Source organism: Pagrus major, chromosome 3 (genome assembly GCF_040436345.1).
Source record: "Pagrus major chromosome 3, Pma_NU_1.0".
NCBI lineage: Eukaryota > Metazoa > Chordata > Actinopteri > Spariformes > Sparidae > Pagrus > Pagrus major.
The window spans coordinates 3,101,158-3,122,117 of record NC_133217.1 but is presented as its reverse complement, the minus strand read 5'-3'; the positions used below and the strand labels follow the sequence as shown (position 1 = coordinate 3,122,117).

At 45.3% G+C, this 20,960-nt stretch overlaps 1 protein-coding gene across 4 annotated transcripts in view; it reads left to right on the top strand.

The window, feature by feature from the left end:
* LOC140993522 (CCR4-NOT transcription complex subunit 3-like) overlaps positions 1–13,736 on the top strand; it is a 30,215-nt gene extending 16,479 nt beyond the window's left edge. For 2 of the 4 annotated variants that reach the window (XM_073462986.1, XM_073462987.1), the window contains 13 exons: positions 35–163; positions 276–366; positions 1,398–1,531; positions 2,361–2,417; positions 3,042–4,035; positions 4,534–4,639; positions 4,791–4,832; positions 4,983–5,130; positions 6,423–6,519; positions 6,851–7,064; positions 9,162–9,294; positions 9,397–9,522; positions 9,752–13,736. In XM_073462986.1, coding sequence (XP_073319087.1) covers positions 35–163; positions 276–366; positions 1,398–1,531; positions 2,361–2,417; positions 3,042–4,035; positions 4,534–4,639; positions 4,791–4,832; positions 4,983–5,130; positions 6,423–6,519; positions 6,851–7,064; positions 9,162–9,294; positions 9,397–9,522; positions 9,752–9,850 — 2,370 coding nt within the window. In that variant the 3' untranslated portion in view covers positions 9,851–13,736. The remainder of the gene's footprint in view (positions 1–34; positions 164–275; positions 367–1,397; positions 1,532–2,360; positions 2,418–3,041; positions 4,036–4,533; positions 4,640–4,790; positions 4,833–4,982; positions 5,131–6,422; positions 6,520–6,850; positions 7,065–9,161; positions 9,295–9,396; positions 9,523–9,751) is intronic. The other 2 variants (XM_073462988.1, XM_073462989.1) reach the window with 1 other exon arrangement.
* Positions 13,737–20,960: the final 7,224 nt, after the last annotated feature.

Here is a 20,960-nt window from a genome sequence, read left to right as displayed (position 1 = left end):
TTTCTCCCCATCTTGTCTGTTTCTTTTTGTGCAGAAACAGGACCGGATCGAGGAGCTGAAGAAGTTCATCGAGAAGCACCGGCACCACATCCGGATGCTGGAGACCATACTGAGGATGCTGGACAACGACTCAGTGCAGGTGGACTCCATCAGGAAGATCAAGGTTCGCTCATGTCTTCATGAAAAAAAGTCACTGGAGTGTTTTTTAACACTCCAAAATATGTTGTATAAATGATTTGCCACTGATATCTTCTATGCGTTCTGTCTTTGTAAAGGACGATGTGGAGTATTATCTCGACTCGTCGCAGGATCCAGACTTCGAGGAGAACGAGTTTCTGTATGACGACCTGGACCTGGAAGACATCCGTGAGTGGACACAGAGCTGAAGCTTATTCAGACGCAGTTTGCTTTGTTTGTTTTATTTGCACAGAAAAGAAATGTTTATACATTCAGAAAGGAACAGATTAACAATAGATGTGCAGGTGGAGCAAAAAAGTGAAGAAAAAGGTTGTTTTGTGGCTCCTGTTGTGGAGAAAACATCACAATTCACAAGCAAAATACGTACAGACAATGTTCTCCATACCACACAATCTGTAGGCCATATGAGGAGCGGTGCCACTCAAACAAACGGACCAGAACACATCGCTCATGCTGCAGAGAGAGTGCAGGGCCAGAGGGCTTGTTCAGTTGAATATGTTAGTCTATCCTGTTTGACTCATTGATCAGTCTATGGCCTATATGGTCTGTATCGTAACCCAGATACTCTGTAGAGTAGTGTCACCTTCAGGATCTAAGTGATATGTACGTAGCAGCATAGCCGCTGAACAGCAAGAGGATGATAGAGGCACACTGCTGCCTGTAGTAGTGCTATAATATTTCTTTCAGTAGCGTCTGTGCTGCTGAAAATATACTCCCAAACCAAACCACCTCTGTAAGAAAACACTTTAAGTGTGTGTTATTTTTAAAATGTTTTTATTTATTTATTTTTTTTTATCACTATTTAAAAAATGACAAATAAACCTTTGTTGTACCTTGTTTACTGTAGGTTTAAATTGTCATTATTACTATGCAGATGAAGAGCTAACTGCTGGTCAAGAGACTGTAGTTAACTTGTTGATCTACCGGCACCTGTGACCTCTACACATACTTTGTTAGATACTAAATCAAGTCCAGAACTCCACCTTCACATATAGAAACTTCTAACTCAGTCGATTGTCTGAACCTGGGTTTGACCGGGCCTTGACTATCACGGCCATGACTGAATCTGCCAGTGTTGGTTTCTCCTGAGCTTTATAGAGAAGTGACCTTGTAGTTAATACTGAAGCGATCGTGTTAACGCTGTTTCTCCTCTCACTGTCTCTAAACTCTTCTCCCTCCGTGTCTCTGCTCCCTTGCAGCTCAGACGCTGGTCGCCACCTCCCCACCGGGACACTCGCACTTGGAGGACGAGATCTTCCAGCACTCCAGCAGCACACCCACCTCCACCACCTCATCTTCACCCATCCCCCCCTCGCCTGCCACTTGCACTACGGTAAAATAAACTAAACCCAAAAACTACTTTACACCTTTTCTTGTTCACGCTATTCAGAAAGTGGTCGTAACATTTCCAAAACATTTGAAAGTGAGTCTAAATAAGATTTTCCCTGCGACAGTAACACCGGTTGCTCGTCGGTTCATCACATCGCTGTCGGCTCCTTTTTGTTCTTCACTCTTTGATCTGAAAAGTAGAAATTGCTTAAAAAATTACAAATGAATGAAGAGAGAATCTGTCAGATTATTATCTCCGCGTCAACCTTTGATTTTGTCAGTAATGGTGGTAATGATGTCGTGTTTATAATTCATTAAAATTAAGTCTTTTGTTGCATTCGCTCCAGGTCAATATCTCAAATCTAAATGTAAGATAATTGCCTTTGTATCTGCTATTGTAGTGCCCTGCCATCTGCTCTCATTGTTCGGCACTGTTGTCATTATATCATCTGTTCTTCCTCTCCGCCCACGTGCAGTTTGTAGTGAGGGTAGTTATTATAGGTCTCATGTGTGAATAGAAGGCGTGGTTCTGTTAAATGCTGCCGACATGAAGTGATACTCGAGCGTGAAAGGGGATGTAAAGGACGGGATTGTTTAACTTTTAATTATCCCTGGAAAGTTTCTGGAAACGGTTTCACAGAGTCGGTCAGAACGACGACAGCCTTCTCGTACCGGCAAAAAAGTTATAGCCAAGTCCCAGATAATCTCTTTCAAAGCACTGAGTTTGACTTTTTACATCCGCAAGTCTGGTGATGCAGCTTTTAAGCCTGTTGACCAGTAACTTGGTGTTTTTCTTCTGTGGCCTGATGTCGTTCTTTATTTGTGTTTCTCAGGAGAACTCAGAAGACGACAAGAAGAGGGGACGTTCAACAGACAGTGAAGTTAGTCAGGTGAGACTAAAGACACTGAACGTTACTGATGGTTTCAATGTCTGCAACCCAAAAAGCTTCATTGACTTCTGTAATAAAATGATGAGTCAACAGGCAGATTAGTCAAGCATGCTGCTTCTGTTCTGACCCAACAAAACAATTATCAAACAAGTCAAGCAGCAAGTCAAACATCATTTGCTGGTTCGACCTTCTAAGTCAAGATTGTGTTGCTTTTCTCTGTGTTACAATTCTCCAAATCCACGATTCAAAACCATTTTTGAGTTTAAACAAATTTCAGCACTCACATCGATGCTAATGTTACACATGTTTACGCCCTGACAGCTGTCATTTACACTTTAAAACTCTTCTTTTAAAAAAAAAGAGCTATTCTACAACAACAGCTGGATTTTATCCTGGTGGCTTTTTGCAGGTTGAGGCTCAAGTTATTCCAGTGACGACAGTTTCGCATGTTACTGACACAGTTTAACGTGCTGTATGTTAATCTAGTGTTTAATGTAGAGAACAGTGTTCTGGCTGTTTTCCAAAATGTGACTGAAACAGGTTTTCAGTTAAACAGTCAGACCATCACTTCCGACAAACATCTGCTGGCAAACACGTTAATGTCTTCCCTCTCTTCTTTTCCAGTCACCTGTGAAGAACGGAAACCCCTCTTCCTCGTTATCTTCTTCCTCCTCCTCCTCCTCTTCCTCCTCCTCCTCTTCCTCCTCTTCTTCTTCTTCTTCCTCCGTCTCGGGACTGACCTCATCCTCACTGGTCTCTATGGCGACCATCGCCGTGGGGGGAGGCAGCAGCTCTGGGGGCAACAGTCATCTCGGCAGCTCGGGGGGTCTCCTCTCCAACACTTCCGCTGGCAGCTACAGCAACGCCACCCAGCAGCCGCCGCACCCGTCAGCACAGCAGCAGCAGGCCAAAAACTTAGTTAGCCCCGCCTCCTCCGCTCCCAACTCCAACCCCATCACCTCCAGCAACAGCCACCCGGCCTCCTCCACCTCTCCACCCCCCAACGTCAGCACACAGGGGCTCTTCACTTCAGTCAGTCAGTCCCAGGTCCTGTCGGTGCCCACGCCCACCTCCAACAGTCTCGGCCTCAGCCTGGGCCTCTCGCTGGGGAAAGGCGGCTCCATCACCACCAGCCCGATGTCGGGGAGCCTGGGTCTGTCAGGGATGCCGGCGTCCCTGAGCAGCATGGCGAGCCTCCTCTCCAGCTCCACCCCGGCACCCTACGCTCAGGCAGCCGCCTCGGGCGCGGTCGGCTCCGGCTTGCCAGGCTCTCTGGGCGGCGTCATCACCACGACGACGAACAGCGCACTGGGCTCCATCGGCAGCGGGAGCATCACAGTCGGCGGGCCGACGTCCTCGACAGGAGGTCTGCTGGGCTCGGTGCCGGTGGTGACCAGCATCGGCTCGGGTATTCTGGGTTTGAGTTCCGGTCAGTCGGGGATGCAGGGGTCGTCTCTGGTGTCACTGAGCCCGGTGGGAGGTTTAGCGCCGGGTAGTGGAGTGGGAGTCATCGGGAGCAACGGAGGCAGCTCGGGATCAGCAGGGAGCGGAGTGGTGGGAGGAAACTCGTCACTCTCCATCAGGCCACCCAGCCAGCAGAAGCAGAACGGTAGCACTAGTGAGTATCTGATCCGATGGCAAACCAAACATGATGATCTAATAACGCTTTTATAGACTTTTCCCTCCTGCATAGCGCCACCTACTGTATGAGTCAGTGAACTCAACTTGGCTTCATATTTTCAGTTGTATTTACTGGATATAACTTCAAAAAATATCAAATGCATTATTTTAGTTTTTAGATTTCGTAACATTTAATGAGACGCTTCTAGTTATCATTTAATACCACTCACAATTATCTGGGGATATTTTAGTGTTTCACTTGCTTGTTTATTCTGTGACATCTCTGAGTTTATTTTATTTTGTTATTTTGCTTTTTTTGTGTGAATATTTTTGGCCCCAAAATATAATGCGACACATTTAATTTTGTAAATTTTTAACTCATTTTCAGCAGTGTAATAATTATACTAATTCAGTAATCACTCATCACTAATTCATTTTTCTCTGAAACTTGTTTAGGCTTATTTTGGTTCCTCTGTTTGTCCTTTTGACATCACAGGTTACAGTGCTGTGGTAGCAGACAGCACAACAGACTCCGCCCTCAACAGTGCCAGCCAATCACAAAGCAGCCAATCCTCGTCTTTGACCTCCACAGCCAATCAGCCGTGAGTACCATGGAGCGGGTTACCAATCATGTTGAATTCTGGGAAAATGGATGTTGTTGGAAGTTGTTGTGTTCCTGCGTCATCGCAGAGACTGTTGCATCAAATCAGTTGGACAAAATAGAAAAGAAATAAAACAGTGTTTTTTCATTAGGGCTAACTGGGATAAAGCTTACTGGTATGCAAATGAAATGTGGTAAGCACCAAAGACACGGTATCTTTAAATCACTTTAACATTAACACCTTTCCTCATGAAGTTTACTTTATCCCACCTTTTTTGGGTTTATTGCTGTCTCTGTTGTCCCCTTCCTCACCCGTTCTCCTCGTTGTCTTCGTCTGTCCCCAGTAAGGACACCGGTCCCAGTTTACTGGGCTCTTTGAGTTTGTCGTCCAGCTCCCCGTCGCCGGCCTTCTACAGCGAGGCTAAAACGGTGAGCGGCAGCAGCCTGCTGAACGGCCCGCTGTCCTACTCACAGTCCTCCGACGTCATCAAGGTGAGAATATTTACACCTGGTGTGAACATGTGATCCGTGTCTGGATACGCTATCTGGACCTGCTAGTAAAAATAGATTCTCATCATCTCGATTGTGATCACTGTGATCGGTTTCATGGTCTGTCTGTAACATTAGAAACTCTCTCCGTTGTTCAAGTGAGTCTCTAATGTTCCAGATATTCACACAGACAGGCGTACAACCTCAAGGTAGTTTATTTTCTACCTTTTTAATTAGAGGTTTGGTCGACACACTGTCGTGTTTGCAAGTTAATCTCTTTTATAAAGAGAACTTAATATTCTAAATCTCCACTGACTGTTAATTTGCAGGCAAACACACTCAAAACTGTTTATGCTTCGACTATGATTTAATTAATGCAGCCAACAGTGAAATCCAACAGGGGATTATTATGGTCTCTGTTATGCGGTTGTATCACAGTGACTGACTAAACTGAGGAGAAAACAACAACAACAGACAGAACGGCGTGTTTGTTCTGCAGCTACAGTCACCTTGAGTCGACCTCCGTGAGGAAACATCTGAGGTCACACGTTTAACTCCTCAGAATACAAAACTTTCATTATCGACTACAACAACAATCAGTCGTCACAATATCCAAGAGCCCAAAGTGACGTCCTCAAAAACAAAAATCTTTCACATCCACACTGAAGGTTATTAGTCGATCTAAAGATATTTAGTTGCCGTCATTTTTCAAGCAAAAATGTAGTTTCCTGCTTCTAAAAATGTGAGGATTTTCTGCTTTTCTTTGGGTTTTGTGTTGTTGGTTGGACAAAAGAATAATTTTGAAGACATCACTTCGGGCTCAGGGGAAATTGTGACTAACAGATTAGTTGCTGCCTGTTGGGCGTTGATATTTTGCCCAACTTACTTTTGCAGTCGACATTTGCAGACTGTAAACACCTTAAACTTTTTACGCCCGTCTGCAAATGTTGAACACTTTGTTTTAGACCACGGGGCATTAATCTCCTGCTGTAACGACCTCCGCCCTGCTGGGGAGACGTGTTGCTGCTCCCGTGCAGACGCTGACGCTGGGCGATCAGGTCAGCGCTCCTGAAATGTTGCACCACGTCTCCTTTCTTGTCACTCTGGTCTGAATCCACCCTCCGCTGCCTGATATTACAGAGGGGACAGGAGCAAACAAATAAAAAGTGATTTCCATGACAACATTATCAGTGGTGCGGGAAGTCGAGTTCCTCCGGAGGGGCAGGTACGATAACCGTGCGCACACGTCCGCGAGAATCTGTTTTCCCATGAGTCTCCTTGTCTGTCCTCATCAGCCCCAGGAGCCTCTGAGCAGCCTGAAGTCCATGGCCGAGCGAGCAGCACTCAGCTCAGGGATGGAGGGAGACGTGCCCTCCCTGCACCTCACCCCAGGTAACACACACACACATACACACTCTGACACACACACATATGTAGCTTAATAAAAGGAGATAGAGGGTTGCCACAGAGCAGAAATAGAAAAGCTGTAGTTTAATGGAACAAAATGTCATCTCACCTCCCACTCTCAGCCTCCTCTGAACAAAAAACTGCTGATGATATTATCAGCCCTGACTCAACTTCTCTCTCTTTCTCTCTCTGACTCCAAATTCTGGATCCCTTCCCGCTGCTGCACATCCTTTATCACTCCCCAACATCCTCATCATCTCATCTCTCTCCGTTGTCTCCGCTCTCTCTCTCTCTCTCTCTCTCTCTCTCTCTCCAGACATCTTCCCCAGCAGCACTACGGCCCCCTCAGGCCCTCCGTCAGCACCTCAGCCCTCGCTGTCGGAGGTCAGCATCCCCCCGTCGTTGGGGGTCTGCCCGCTGGGGCCGGTTCCCCTGTCCAAAGACCAGCTCTACCAACAGGCCATGGAGGAGGCGGCGTGGACGCACATGCCCCACCCGTCCGACTCCGAGAGGATCAGGTGCAGTGAGATGTACACATTTTAATTTTCACGTCACACACCATAATACATTTGTACGGCCTTTACTTAAGTGAAGTAGTGTTACCGTGATGTTTAGATGTGATGTTATTTGGTTTTTGTGTTGAAATTTTGAAAACAAAATGTGGAGTCTGATTTAAAAATATAATTCATTTCAGAACACTGGCGAACATCTGGAGCGGTATTCAAAAAGCATCTTTGGAGTAAGAATTCAAAAAAAGTATCTGAGAATTGTGACGTTTATTTTTCTCCTTAAAATTAAAACTCGATTGCTTTTTTAAATAAAAAAAAGAAGTAATTCACAAAGCATCTTGACCCTGAAGAGAGCAATCTGTTAGGAGTAGGAAGGGGGACTTCTAAGAGCCTCAGGAGTTTCTGCAGCAGAGGAGAAAATGTTGGCAAGACAAAGAGGAAATATTATCAAAACACTGAATGACTGCGAGTTAATGAAACGCTGCAGTTTAACCCGAGCGGGGATAATGTTTGCCAACGCAGTAACGCCATGACAGCAGAAATTAAAGTGAAACTTGATCACACAACAATTTCAGCTAATTTTAAATCACCCTCATCTGCTATAACTCACTGCTGCGTCCCTTTAAAATAGATTTACTCTGATACTTCTTATCAAATACACTGAGGAGGCCTCCTCAAGTTACCTGCATGCAACAAATATCAGCATGTCGATAGGCTACGTCAGGATGCCCAGATTATAGAAACACCTTTTAACATCTTAAACTCTGTCTTTAGTTGAACAGTTTGTTGTTTTTCTCTCCTCTTTGTGTTACCGAGAGCCGTAAAGAGACACAAACTGCAGCGACCGGTTTCATTTTGTTCCAGATGGTAACAGTATCAGTTAAGGTCGATCTCACTTGTCCATACGTGAAAATGGTTTTAAAATGAAACGGGACTAAAGAGCCTCGATCGTCGATCAAACCAGGCAAAAACGAAAGATTTAGCAGAACTCAGAATTCAGCTGCTTCTCTTCGTCGTCTCACTTCAATCAAATGTCCGCAGGAGTAATCAGCTGCAGCTCACAGTGATTTAATATGAGGAGTGAAGTGGCATTTTATCAGCACGCAGTAATGTAGCATACCTACACACACACACACACACACACACACACACACACACACACACACACACACACACACACACACACACACACACACACACACACAGCAGGCACAATTAGAGAACAGATTATCCTGCTTCTGTATCTACAGCGCTGTCTGCCCACACAGGTACAATTGACATTTAAATCCAAACACTCAAACCCTCTTGTCCTTCAGTACCTGTTGTTTTACAGTCAGAGGAGGACACACACACACACACACACACACACACACACACACACACACACACACAGAAAGCCTGCTGGGATTTCTTCTCCTTCTGTGTTTAAAACACGATTGTGACCTCAGCAGTCGAGTGAAACAAACACACAACAGGAAAGTCTTTACAGCACACACACACACACACAGTTATTCTACAGCCTCATGAAATAATTTTAATCATATTAGTGGGAGTTTGTGTATTTGCATGTGGAGTGTGTTAGTCAGACACTATAACTCACTCGCAGTGTTGTCAGTGTCATACTTTGAGCCTGTTTGTGGGACATGCTGAGTATTTTTGGGAGCCGCTGACCTGACTAACACTGCTGATGGAAACACAGAGGACGCAGAGGGTTTGTCGCCGGTCTAAAAATACAGAGTTTGGATGGAAAAAGGGCATCTGGGCAGAGATTTTTCCGACCATCAGAGAGGTGAAGCCGTCAATCTGTCGATCACACTAATGGATCAGTTAATTAGTCCACACAGAGGTTCATCAGAAGGTGCCTCTCTGTCTGTCTCCATGCAGATCTGCTCTGTGGATTCATCAGGTGGACACTGTGGTGCTTCAGTGCAGCTGACAGATTGTTCACGAGTGTTTTTAGATGAACAAATTATTCAGTTTTTATTTATATTTCATACTTTTTTAGAATCAGCCTGAACGTCACTGATTTGGCCGATCAGTTCAGGCTATCAACACCTTTAGTCTTGTCTTGTTGTCCTGTGTGTCATCACTCACACCTCCTCTGTGTGGACATTGCAGGCAGTACCTGATGAGGAACCCGTGCCCCACCCTGCCTTTCCACCACCAGGTGCCACCGCCCCACTCCGACACTGTAGAGTTTTACCAGAGGCTCTCCACAGAAACGCTCTTCTTCATCTTCTACTACCTGGAGGTACAGACGGCTTCAGATCATCATATTATAACACAAGAAGTAACTCTGTTCTGTGGATCTGATCTTCTAACTCTCCTCCTCTTCCTCGTCCCCTCTCTGCAGGGCACTAAGGCCCAGTATCTGGCAGCCAAAGCCCTGAAGAAGCAGTCATGGAGGTTCCACACAAAGTACATGATGTGGTTTCAGAGGCACGAAGAGCCCAAGACCATCACCGATGAGTTTGAGCAGGTGAGTGTCACATCTTTAAGCTTTAAAAAAACCATGCAGCTGACGGTCTGAACCTAAAGTGGATCGACTGAAGCTGTACGATCGACTGTGAATGTCCAGAATGTTTCCCTGCCTTTCACACGCATGCTGGGAGCGGCTCCGAAAGATTTTCCTGCAGCAGCTTTAATTGTCCGACAGCAAGGTCGTCTGTCAGTCTGTCTGACTTTGTCTTTGAATGATTGTTTTTCAGGGAACATACATTTACTTCGACTATGAAAAATGGGGCCAGCGGAAGAAGGAAGGCTTCACGTTTGAGTACCGGTACCTCGAAGACCGAGACCTCCAGTGACCTGCAGCAAACTGAGAACGACACACGACAGACGGACGGACGGACGGACGAACGAACGGACAGCCGAAGACCAAGAGAGAGGGACAGACGGACGGAGAGCAGACGGATGAAGACGGGCGGTCCACCTGCTGACATTCCTGGATTCGATCGCAGCTCGTTGGGGGAAGGAGACGTCGGGCCGGAGGGGGGAGAGCGGATTTACAGAGACGTGAAAACCTTCCCTCCCTCCGAGCCTCCGACCCCGCCTCGTCATCCTCACCCCAGCAGTGATTACTCCTCCTCCTCCTCCTCCTCCTCCTCCTCTCCACCCCTCCCTCCATCATCATGCATTTTATTTCCATCTTTTCTTGAACTCTCTTTAAAAAGCTTTGTTTTGTTTTTTGACAGTTAAGACACAAAAATCACACCTTATCTCCAGACTATCATGTGCTCTCCCCCCTCTGTGTTTTTCTGTTACGTTGGCTTTAAAAACTTTCGCTTTTATTAGCCCCTTAACAACCAAAGATAATTGGTTAATCCTTCAGTTCAGGCTCTGTCCCCCTTTCTCGACACACTTAAGGGAAAAACTAAATAAGAAGCGAGCGTCAAAACATCAGCCCACAACTACGACATCTGTGTTGCGTCAGGACGACAGCATCTCCGACACTTGTGTTCTGGAGCCGCGACGAGGCGGCAGGGCAGGAATCAGGAAGTGAAAAGTGTGACGAGAACTGACCGGAGATCAGTGAGGAACTTAACGACCTGTAATGTGAACCAATCAGGTTCTAGGTGTTCGTTTTACAAACCAGAACATTTTGGATTAAAGTTCATTTGGAACAACAAACCTTCAAAGGTTAAAATGTTCAAACTCTTTCAGAGACGTGTTGATTTAGACGATCAATCAGTTAATCACGATGAATCCACTAATAATTTACTCACTAGTCTTCAAATTGTTTCTTTTGTCTGACCAACACATTTCAAAACCCAGAGACTCATTTACTTTTGTCATAAATGACGAAGAGAAGCAGCAAATCTTCACGTTTGAGAAGCTGGAACAGATGTTTGACATTTCTGCTTGAAAAATGACGGCGATTAATCGATTATCAACATTGTTGGCCGAGCTGTAATGAAGTAAACTAAAAAAACAGGAACACATTTCAGTTTTACAAAAAACAGTTAAACAGCAGCTCAGTCTGCAGCCTCCAGTCAACACGTCTCTAAAACAGATTCAACACAGCTTTCATGAACACAGAACAAAGCTGGGTACCTTTTTATAATAAACTGGCCAACGCTGCAGTTTACACAGCAGCAGAAAACATGAACGTCCTGCAGTCTAAACATGTTTTGTGTTACAGGTCGTTAAGTTATCACCGTTTCCGAAGAGCTTCACCTCTAAATAAATCGTCCAAAAACTGAATGAGGTTTGGTGCGAGACTCAGGTAAAAAAGATCATGAGAAACTTCAGCTCTGACACCTCTGTCAGGAAACAGCAGCTGAATAACGTACGCTCGACCAGTAAACCTGCCTGGACCCGACCCGACTGCCGTAACCCAACCGTCTGTTCAGCAGGGCGGAGGATAAACACCCCCACCGGCCCGATGTGGGTAAATGCTGGTCGTAGGCGGCACCGCAGGCCTCTTTCTCTCTCTCTCTCGCACTTAACTGTCTTTCAGAGGTCCTGTTGTTGTGTTCTTGTGAAGTGGTGAAAAGTGGCTGCTTCGTTTTGTGAATCCAGTCTAAAAATATCGCGCCCTGCCTCCTCCCATCGAGCCACAGTGGAGGAGTGTGACAACACAGCCGCCGAGGTGTTGGTAGTAACTGTCTTCTTTACCTGGTGGGCAGTGTTACATCACAGTTTGCTTTGGAAAGAGATCATCGCTCTGGGAAAGATCAGAACATACTTGAGGATTTAATTTAAAACCAGAGTGGCTCAGTGGTTGTGTCTTTTAAAGGGTCAGTTCACCAAAATTACAACAAAAAACACAAACTTCTCCTCTTGTGGTGTCTACTCATACGCATAGTTTTGGTTTATTTCCCCACGTTTTCTAGTATTTGAGATTTTCTGCCTCCAGGACGAGTAAGGAGGAGGTAAATGGAGTTTTATTTGTATGTTTATAACCTACAGGACTTAAGTAACAATAAAAACTGTTCCCGGTGATGATTGTTGATCCTTTATGGAGCTCAAACTGAACTCCATTTACCTCCACGAGACTTACAGCTAACATTCATTTCATTATCAACTAACCTCGATTTTAGTTCATCAAATATCAAATAAATGCTCAAAATGGCCGACGGGGCATCTTTAAGTTGTGTCTCCTGTCCGACCAACAGTCCAGAACCGAAAGCCTCTTCATTTACACCATGAATGGAAAAAGAAAAGCAGAAGATCTTCACATTTAAGAAGCTGGAACCATCGATTTTTGACAATTAATCAAGTCTCAAAACTGATGGTGTCTAATTTTCTATCGATTGATTAATCAACTAATCGTTGCAGTTCTACCACTGAGAGTTCCCCAAAAAACTGACACTCAAATACAACTCAGTGGACGTCTTAGTTTCAATCTGAAGATGTCGTTGGCAGTAAAGATCTCAGACCTGCGTGAATAGACACCAGAATGAAAACAGAACATGTTGTTTCGGTGAGCTGATCGTTTAACACTCAAATCTCCAGCAGTGATCACAGCGAGCGTCGTGGGTGTTGGATGCTACCAGCAGCTGGATGGACAGTGTGTTAGTCTCCCACCAGCCTCCCTCCTCCCTCCTCCTCCCTCCCTCCCTCCTCCTCCTCTCTCCGTGCTGAAGAGCACAAACTGAGCAACACCAGCACTGCTGCCCACATCATCTCCTCTGTCCTCCAGCTCTCTGCTCCGTGTTTACACACCGAAGGGTTTCGAACGAGCCGACTGGGCCCACAACAAACACACACACACACACACACACACACACACACACACACACACACACACACACACACACACTGCCCGGTTCTCACCACCAACAAGTCCTGCTTTTTATCTTCTCCCCTCAGCAACACAGCAGCTCGTTTTTTTTCTCCTGTTGTTTTCCTCCTGCTTTGCTCGTCTCTTCACGCCAGGTAGATATTTCCTTTATTTCTCAGGAAGTATTTGATAGATCATTTTATGAGGAAATGTATCCGCCAGCAGCTCTCGTACTCGCCGCAGCACAACAACGACTTAAATAATCCTCCCCGACAAAATTCGTACCAAAATTTTCTCCCCTTCATTCAGGAAGCCCCCTCCCCCCTCATCCTCCTCCTCCTCTCTCTCTTCACCTGCCAGTGGCCATTTCCATTTCACTAAAGGCTTTTTTAATATTGTCCTCCAATGTTTGGAGCAGCTCCTGGAAGAGAGACCATCTTTATATTTTGTATTCGTTTGGATTAATTGTAGTAGATTTGTATATTATTATTTTTTTTTCTTCTTCTTCTTTTTCCAGAGATGGGGAAAGCATTTTAAAAACCCAGAGGAGAACAGAGGAGCCCGGTTCTTTTAAAAGATCTGGGACTCTTCCTCAGGAGCGTGGGGTGTTTTTATAGCCAAACAGACAGACTGACAGACAACTCTACACGTATCCACCTGACTGACAGTCCTGCTTTTAACCTTTTGTTTACCTTTTTGTTGTGTTTTTTTTGACAAGAGGAAGGGACGAGAGGTCGACCCGAGAGCTGAAATGTGAAACTCTCTCTGCCCCTTGACAAAAGTGTTGTACAGACTGTCATTCTGCAAACCTCTCCTTTGTTTATTTTGTTTATTTGTTGTTGTTGTTGTCGTCAGACAGCATGGAATAATGACACTTGCAAAGTGGCGCTGAAAAAGTAAATAATGACATAACCATGAATAAAGGATTGTAAAATATTAATAAAAGAATTACTTTTCAGAAAACTGAACTCGCGTGTTGGTTTGTGATCATCTTGTGTTACCTGACAGTTTGATTGCGGCGTCGTTTGCGTTTATTCGCCCCGAGCAGCCAGAAAACTTCACTGTACGTTAGCAGAGAGCTAACGGCTAACGTGTGCTCCACCTCTCCTCTCTGTAACGTTACGTTCATGAAGTAAAGTACATTTTCCTCTCCAACAACACCAGAGGCGGCGAGAGTCCACCTGTTTTTTACTCCAGTAGAAGTTCAGATATTTGTGTAAAGCTGTCAAAAGTAGAAGTACTGATTCAAAGTAATAAAGTACTGGCTCATTTCTACTAAAGTTAGAGGTAGAATCAGTCGGATTTGTCCCAGCTGTTCCTGAACGCACCACAAAGATAGTTGATTGTTGAGTCTCATTCCCAGGACGTCAATTAGCCACATTTTGGGTTGGTAAAGCGTCCCCAGCAGCAACAAACCGGCCCAAATCTGGGCCACAGTTCATTTCTATTCTGGTGGGAAGGTTCTGGCCCAGATTTGAGTCAGTTCTGGTTTATTCAGTTCACTCTCGGCTGACATCTGACTATGCTATGGCCTGCTTGTGGCTCAGATCAGGAAACAGGAGATCAGGTGGAGCAGCAGCAGCAGCCATTACTGCTGCACCTGTCACTTCACTGGTGAACAGCATGAACGTTACAGACTGCAGGCGGGGGGACGGCTGTACGTGCTGCTGTATAGGAACACTAAAGCTTTAATGAAGCCACCCGCTCGTTGGTTTCTCTGAGGGACCCATTAGCCGGAGAGCCACGCTGGATCAAGGTTAAGAGTCTTTTATTCATACGGTCTCTCCTCATCTTTTGTTGCTCATCGGCTCGTTTCTGCTCCCACAGATTCAAATCCTGCTTTCACTTTGTTATCAAAGTGGTTTTTGTCTCTTCTTCTGTCATCAGGAGGCGGAGAGAGAGAGTCTGTGACCGTCACTGCACAGAAAAGGAAACAAGATGAACTCGTAAACAAAAGATCCACAAGGCCTAAATCTGAAATATCAATATTTTACTTGTTAATATCCCTTTGCAGTGTGATTCCTCTGATCAGAACACAAAGATATTAAAGAAAAGCAGCAAATCGTCACATTGGAGATCCTGGACGCTAGAAGTTTGGGGCATTTCTTCGCTGATCAGTGACTCAAATGATTCAACAAACATCAAAATAGCGGCTGATAAACTTTTTAATTGATTAATCGACCATAATCACGCCGCAAAGACCGACAGTTTTGGGTTTCTTGGTGCCAGCTCAGCTCAAATGTCACCGTCGTCACCGGGCTAACCGGACGCAACTAAAACACTCATGAGTTCATAAATAAATAAAAATGGTCACACTTTACTTTAACGCCCTCATTTAGCATTTATAGGCAACATATTAATATTTAATAAAGAGTTTACAGCACATTCATATACGGTGGAGCTTTAAGTGTTTATTAATGTGGCTGTCGACATCGACTGAGAGCTCCTGTGAGCGGAGGCCGGCGTATAAACAGAGGATAAAATGGTAATAATATTAAATTATGTTCATATGCTGCTTTTAAAACGACAAAAATATTAACATTTAAAAGTTTGTGTTCATAAAATGTCACATTTTCCTTCTCACTCATTAAAAATTCAAGAATATTTGAATAAGAAGTTTTACTGCTGGACACAAGACGTCCACCGCTTCACTGTAAAGTCCGGTCTCAGTGGACAGTTTGTTCACGGAGGCCTCAGTACCAGACGTATATGCTTAACACTGAGTCAGGGGAGGTGAGAGCAGCCGATCAGAGCACTTTGTTCTTGTGAAAACAGCCCGAAAAGCAAAATCTGAGGTCTGAGCCAGTTTTTATAAGCATAAAATAAGAGTACCATGTGCAATCGGCGTCATTATGTGGAAGAAATGACAGAAATAGGGGTCGAGAAAGTGTTTTTTCAGTCTGCGTCCGTCACAGTGGACGAACCAGACGTATACAACTACTGCACTGATGTTTTTTGTCACGTTTTCTGTCGTCTGCTTTTGTTTTGTTTTTGATATGCAGTTTGTGGAGCGGATACGAATACAAAAAACTGCGATATCGATACACCGTCCGATATACAAACATGGCCGATATCGTCCGATAGCATTTGCGAAAGTCTCTATTTTAAAGGCTGTTTGTGCTTCGAGCTGCGAAGAGCTAAAAACCAGTTTCCTACGTTATTTTCTGCTTCATTATTAGAGGGTAGGTCGGTGCAACGTATGTGTGTTATGACATTTTTATGTTTGTTCTCTAATTTCCTCGAATTCAGCCCCTCTTTCTTCTTACCTGTGTGAGTGTGTGATTGGCTGCTCCGTGCTGGTAAACCAAACTCCATTCAAAAAGCAGGTGTTTTACAGCAGGCCCTTGTCTTTTCACTGTAATAACTGTACTTACATCATCACGAAGACACTTTTCTGACTCACCTGCTTTTATCTGTTGGCTTCCAAACTAATCACGCCCGCCTCTTAAAAAAATCTGATTTTCAATGAGCACACACACACAAAATTGACACTTTGAGCCGTGAATGTGAAAAACAGCCCCTCTAGTGTCGAACACATCAGTCTACACGCTGAAGCTCCAACGTTCGACTGCAAACGTGTTTTTGACTGCAGGGCCTGTAACTGTCCGACACACTCAGAGGTGGAGCACGTACAGCAGCCTGTATACATCACAGTTCCTCCACTGAAGCCCCCCCAGAGGACACTTTATGGTGTTTTCATTAATTAAAGAGACCTGACTCGTCCTCACACTCTCACACCTACGCTGTTTTCCCAGCTGCTTCCTCTGTTGTCCACCGAGCGCCTCCTTCAGGACTTAACTGCGCTGCTGAAGGGCACCTCGGTGGGATGTGTTGAACCCTTCAGCTGGGCCTGGCACACACACACACACACACACACACACACACACACACACACACACACACACATCCCTCCCCTCACCTCTGGGCTACCACTGCCCCACTTATTTACACTCCGGCTGCTTTCATGTGCGTGTGCCCGAGCGCCGCTTGTTTACTCCTCGCACAGTTTTACCTCATGTAAACCGCACAGCGACATATGGAGATGTGCCGCCATATGGCCGTGTTTTGCTAGTTTGGCAGCGCGGCGGCTGCAGAGGCTCTCGCTCTCTTTCTTTTTTCTTGGATCACTGGCTGCACTGAAGTCACATCATAACCAGAGGAGGGGAAAGTTTCTCTCGACTCCGACGTGCATCACAGCGAGGACGGTTTGCGATGAGGCCTGCATGGAAAAAACAAGCCTGACTCTGACGTTACTGTTTAATTAACAGGTTTTATTGTGATTTAAAACAGCCGTGATCCTTTTCAAGATGTGATCTGTAACATTTCATGCGTTCTGGTAGCGTTGCGTTCGACGTCACGTTGCCGGCTCCTCATCAGCGTGAAGCTGAGGTCTAGGCTACTTTATGCTAATCAGGGTCGTCCACCCACCGAGCTGCCAATTAAAACCTGGACAGTGTTAATCTTGCGGCTCTTCTAGACCTGACCTGATGAAACATGTAACGAGTCATTTCATGTGATGTTGCCGTTCACGAAAGTTGGTTTCAAAGTCAGGTGCACTTCCTTTTGAAAGTCTAGAAGAGCTGCAAGATTAGCCGGGCACCAAACCGGAAGTTAGCCGGCTCGGTCGGCGGACGTCTCTTGTGCCCTACAACACTGGACATCCAGGGATTTATACATCCGGGTAGTCGAGCTTTTTTGGCTTCGTGCACCACTGAGCAGCTGTGATAAGAATGAACAGACTCGTACGGTGAATCTTGTTTATCTTTGTCCCTCCACACTATATGTGTTGTGTTGAACGAGCTCACCGAAGCAACTTCCTGTCAACTTTTATAGTAACGGCCGTAAAGTCAGAGACAAGTCGACGCTGGCGTGTTTGGAGGAGCAGCTACGGCAGCTCGGCTCATGAGCTTTTTAAAGCCTCGTGGATAAAAGTGTAAAAACGAACAGCAGCCGAGCGAAAACAGGACGTTTTTTTCTTAGAGGTGACTCGGCTTCAGTTTATTTGCTGCTCTCGAGGGAAACGTGTCCTAAAAAAAACAACAGGATGAAGTCAAACCCTCACAAAACACACGTCGACATTTGAGAGGGTTTTTCAGTTTTCTTACCTTTACATGTGTCGTACATATGTGCCTGTGTGTGTGTGTGTGTGTGTGTGTGTGTGTGTGTGTGTGCGCGTCCATGTGTTTGCTCATGTGTATGAGTGACGCACTCTCTGCTGGCCAGAGGACACTTTGACTCATCCCTGTCTGTTGACTGTACTGAGGTCTGGCAGGTCCACCACTGAGAGCAGCGCTGCGCCGGCTGCAGCGTCAAACGCACCCTCCCTCCCTCCCTCCTGCCTCCCTCCCGCCTCCCTCCTGCCCCGGAGGAAGTGATGTAAAGGCTGAACATGTTGAGGAAAAAGAGGAGAAAACAGGAGGAATGGAAACAAAGACCTCGTTTACTTCCTCCGTCTCTTCACTCCTTATAAAACACGATGAATGAACTGTGCAGGTGATCACAGCTGAAAGAAATCCTCCTTATTTTGGAGAACGTTCCTCTCAGGCTCCCGGGCGTTCATACCTTACAGCGTGCTGGCGTTCAAGCGGACGCCATCTTTGCTTTGACCTACATTCTGCCGTCTTGACGCTCATCCGTTCATACATGTTGCTTTAGAGACGAGCATTGGAGGTGCTGGTTGCCGGAGCAGACTCTGGAAAAAGGCCCGGAGAAAGTTTTCCCAACTATCACTACACTGAACCGCCGGAGGCGCCGCACAGCTGCTCGCTGCGGAAAAACTCCCCGAGCGTCTTCTCTCCGGGAGAAAGATTTCCAGAGCGTTTTTTTAGCTTCACGAGACGGTCGAGAAGCATGAGATGCGACACAGGTCGAGCGTCGGTCTGCACCGCGGCTCGCGCTGTGTTTTTCCAGTCTCTGGCCTCTGATTGGAGGGTGACATGAAAACAGCCTGCGGGGGAAACTAAACTATGAGTCAATCAGAGAGCATCACATCAGAGCAGGACAGCAGACGAGAGCAACAAGCTGTCCCACAATCAACAGTCTTCTGACGCAACTCACTTACCGTCCGTCTGGATTGATTTTGCCGACACATCCTCGAACCCTAAACCGCTGAATACGGTTCCCAAAACGACACGACCATCGACGCGTCACAGCGACACACACGTACTGGAACGTCGTACGGTCGAAGTCTGGTTAGGTTTAGAAAAACATTGTTTGGGTTTAAATTAAACTACGTACAGACACAAAGACAGAAAGATTTTAATGTATATCATATGCCGAATTTACAAGAAGGCCCAAATGATTAAGAATTTCTCATAGACAGCATTTTACAAAGTATATACGTCACTCTGAACTCAACAACTCACAAAATTAAGTGATTTTCTAAGGGAGTCTGGTGACTTTCTCTCCCTCTTCGTCTCCTTGCTGTTGTAGCTCCTGTTGCTGTTCAGGTTTGCTGTCGTGCAAAACATTCTCAACTTGTTGTAAATGACTTTTAGATTTAAATTAAGTGTAACTATGACGTCGTTATATAGACTTACCTCCCAGCACCACGGAGAACAATTAGCAGTAGTACTTAGTGTTTGTTCAGAGTAAGAGAGGAAAGGCCTCCAGACGTTAGAGAATATTTATACTGAGCCCCTTGTGGAGTATATACTGTAGGTATATAAGCTTTTCAGGCTGGAGATGTGCGATAACACTTTCTACCCATTAACAGTGTGATGGTGGTTTGTTAGATTTGGCAGATGAGTCAACACTAACCGCCGTGCCAATGATATCAGAGAGGCTGCGGCATTCTGTCCGAATCCATATAACGCCGAGCATAAATGAGCCTTAACGAGATTAACGACGGCCTCCAGAAACCTCCGGCATCTGTCGAACGCCGAGCTGGTTTCTAAACTGAAGATACCCACCGTGTAGAAACACCTGTTCTGCAGAGACGAGTACGAAAGTTGAGAACGTCGTGTAGAAGTTGTGAGTCATCTGAAGACGACCTTGGTTGTTCTGTTTTCATTCTTGTATTGTTTTGAAAAATGAACGATGAATTCAGACTGGATGTATTTTTATTTGTTGCATTTTTGGAATAAACTTTTGCAGATTTCTTTTTGTTCTGAAGGATTATAAACTGTCCAAACTTTCCTTCTCCTTTTGTTTTTCCTAGAAAATTAGACTTTGTTACATAAATGCTGTGTTTTTACCACAGAGGTTGCTTCTATCCTGCTAGAAGAGTCGACACCTTCGCTTTGATATGTGGAGATATCTAGCATCACTCGTGCAGACACACACACACATCATAGTATCACAGCAGGTCATGAAACTATTGTTAAATATAATCAACAGGATCTATTTGTTTTTGTGACTCTCAGCACAATAATCTGATCGAAACGACATATGAACAACACTGAAGTGAGGTGGTTTAAATGGCCGTTTGGCAGCCTTATCGGCTCGTAATAACCTATTCTGACCCGATCCGAATCTTTTCCTTAACTTAACCAAACTCTTTCACAACGTTAACCACATGACGCAGAAGGTCCGGCAGCACCTGTCGCTGGTACTCTCCAACGGCCATGTAGCTCGTTTTGGGAGTCATTGGCAATGAACCTACTCAGTTGTTTAGGTGTGAGGACGAATCGCCTGGTGAGACAGTTAATAAGCATATTTCCTTTAATGTCAGACGTTTCTTTCTAATCTGGATTTGCCATAAACTGTTTTAAGATGTTGTTATTAACCTCATAAAAGCCTGCTAAAAAAGACAAGTCAAAACTGTGTAAGACTCCTTTAACAATATGTAATTTCATGTCAGCCTCCACCGTGACCGACGTGTGATAATATTACAGTTGGTCTGAAACGTGCCTCTGGATCACATCTCTGTCGAGGAAGGCCAGAGAAAACAAATCAGGTGTCCACTAACGCCGTGCCGTCAGCCGCATGAGACCCGAGAGTTTGACCTTCCTCGTCTAATCAGAGCAGCGGAGTCCCTCCTCATCCTCTGCTGGCGGTCGGACTGAATCCCCAAGGGGATCATTAAAGGTTCATTTCTTCAAGAAGTACCTCACATCACGCTGCCCCCTCTGAATCATATCTGCTCGGCCATATCTTCCTCCTCCACATGCTCTAATTTTGCTCTTGAAAAAAAAAAATCTCTCTCTGCTTTTTTTTCTGTCTGTTTTGCAGCTTTTCTGTTGTTGCATTTT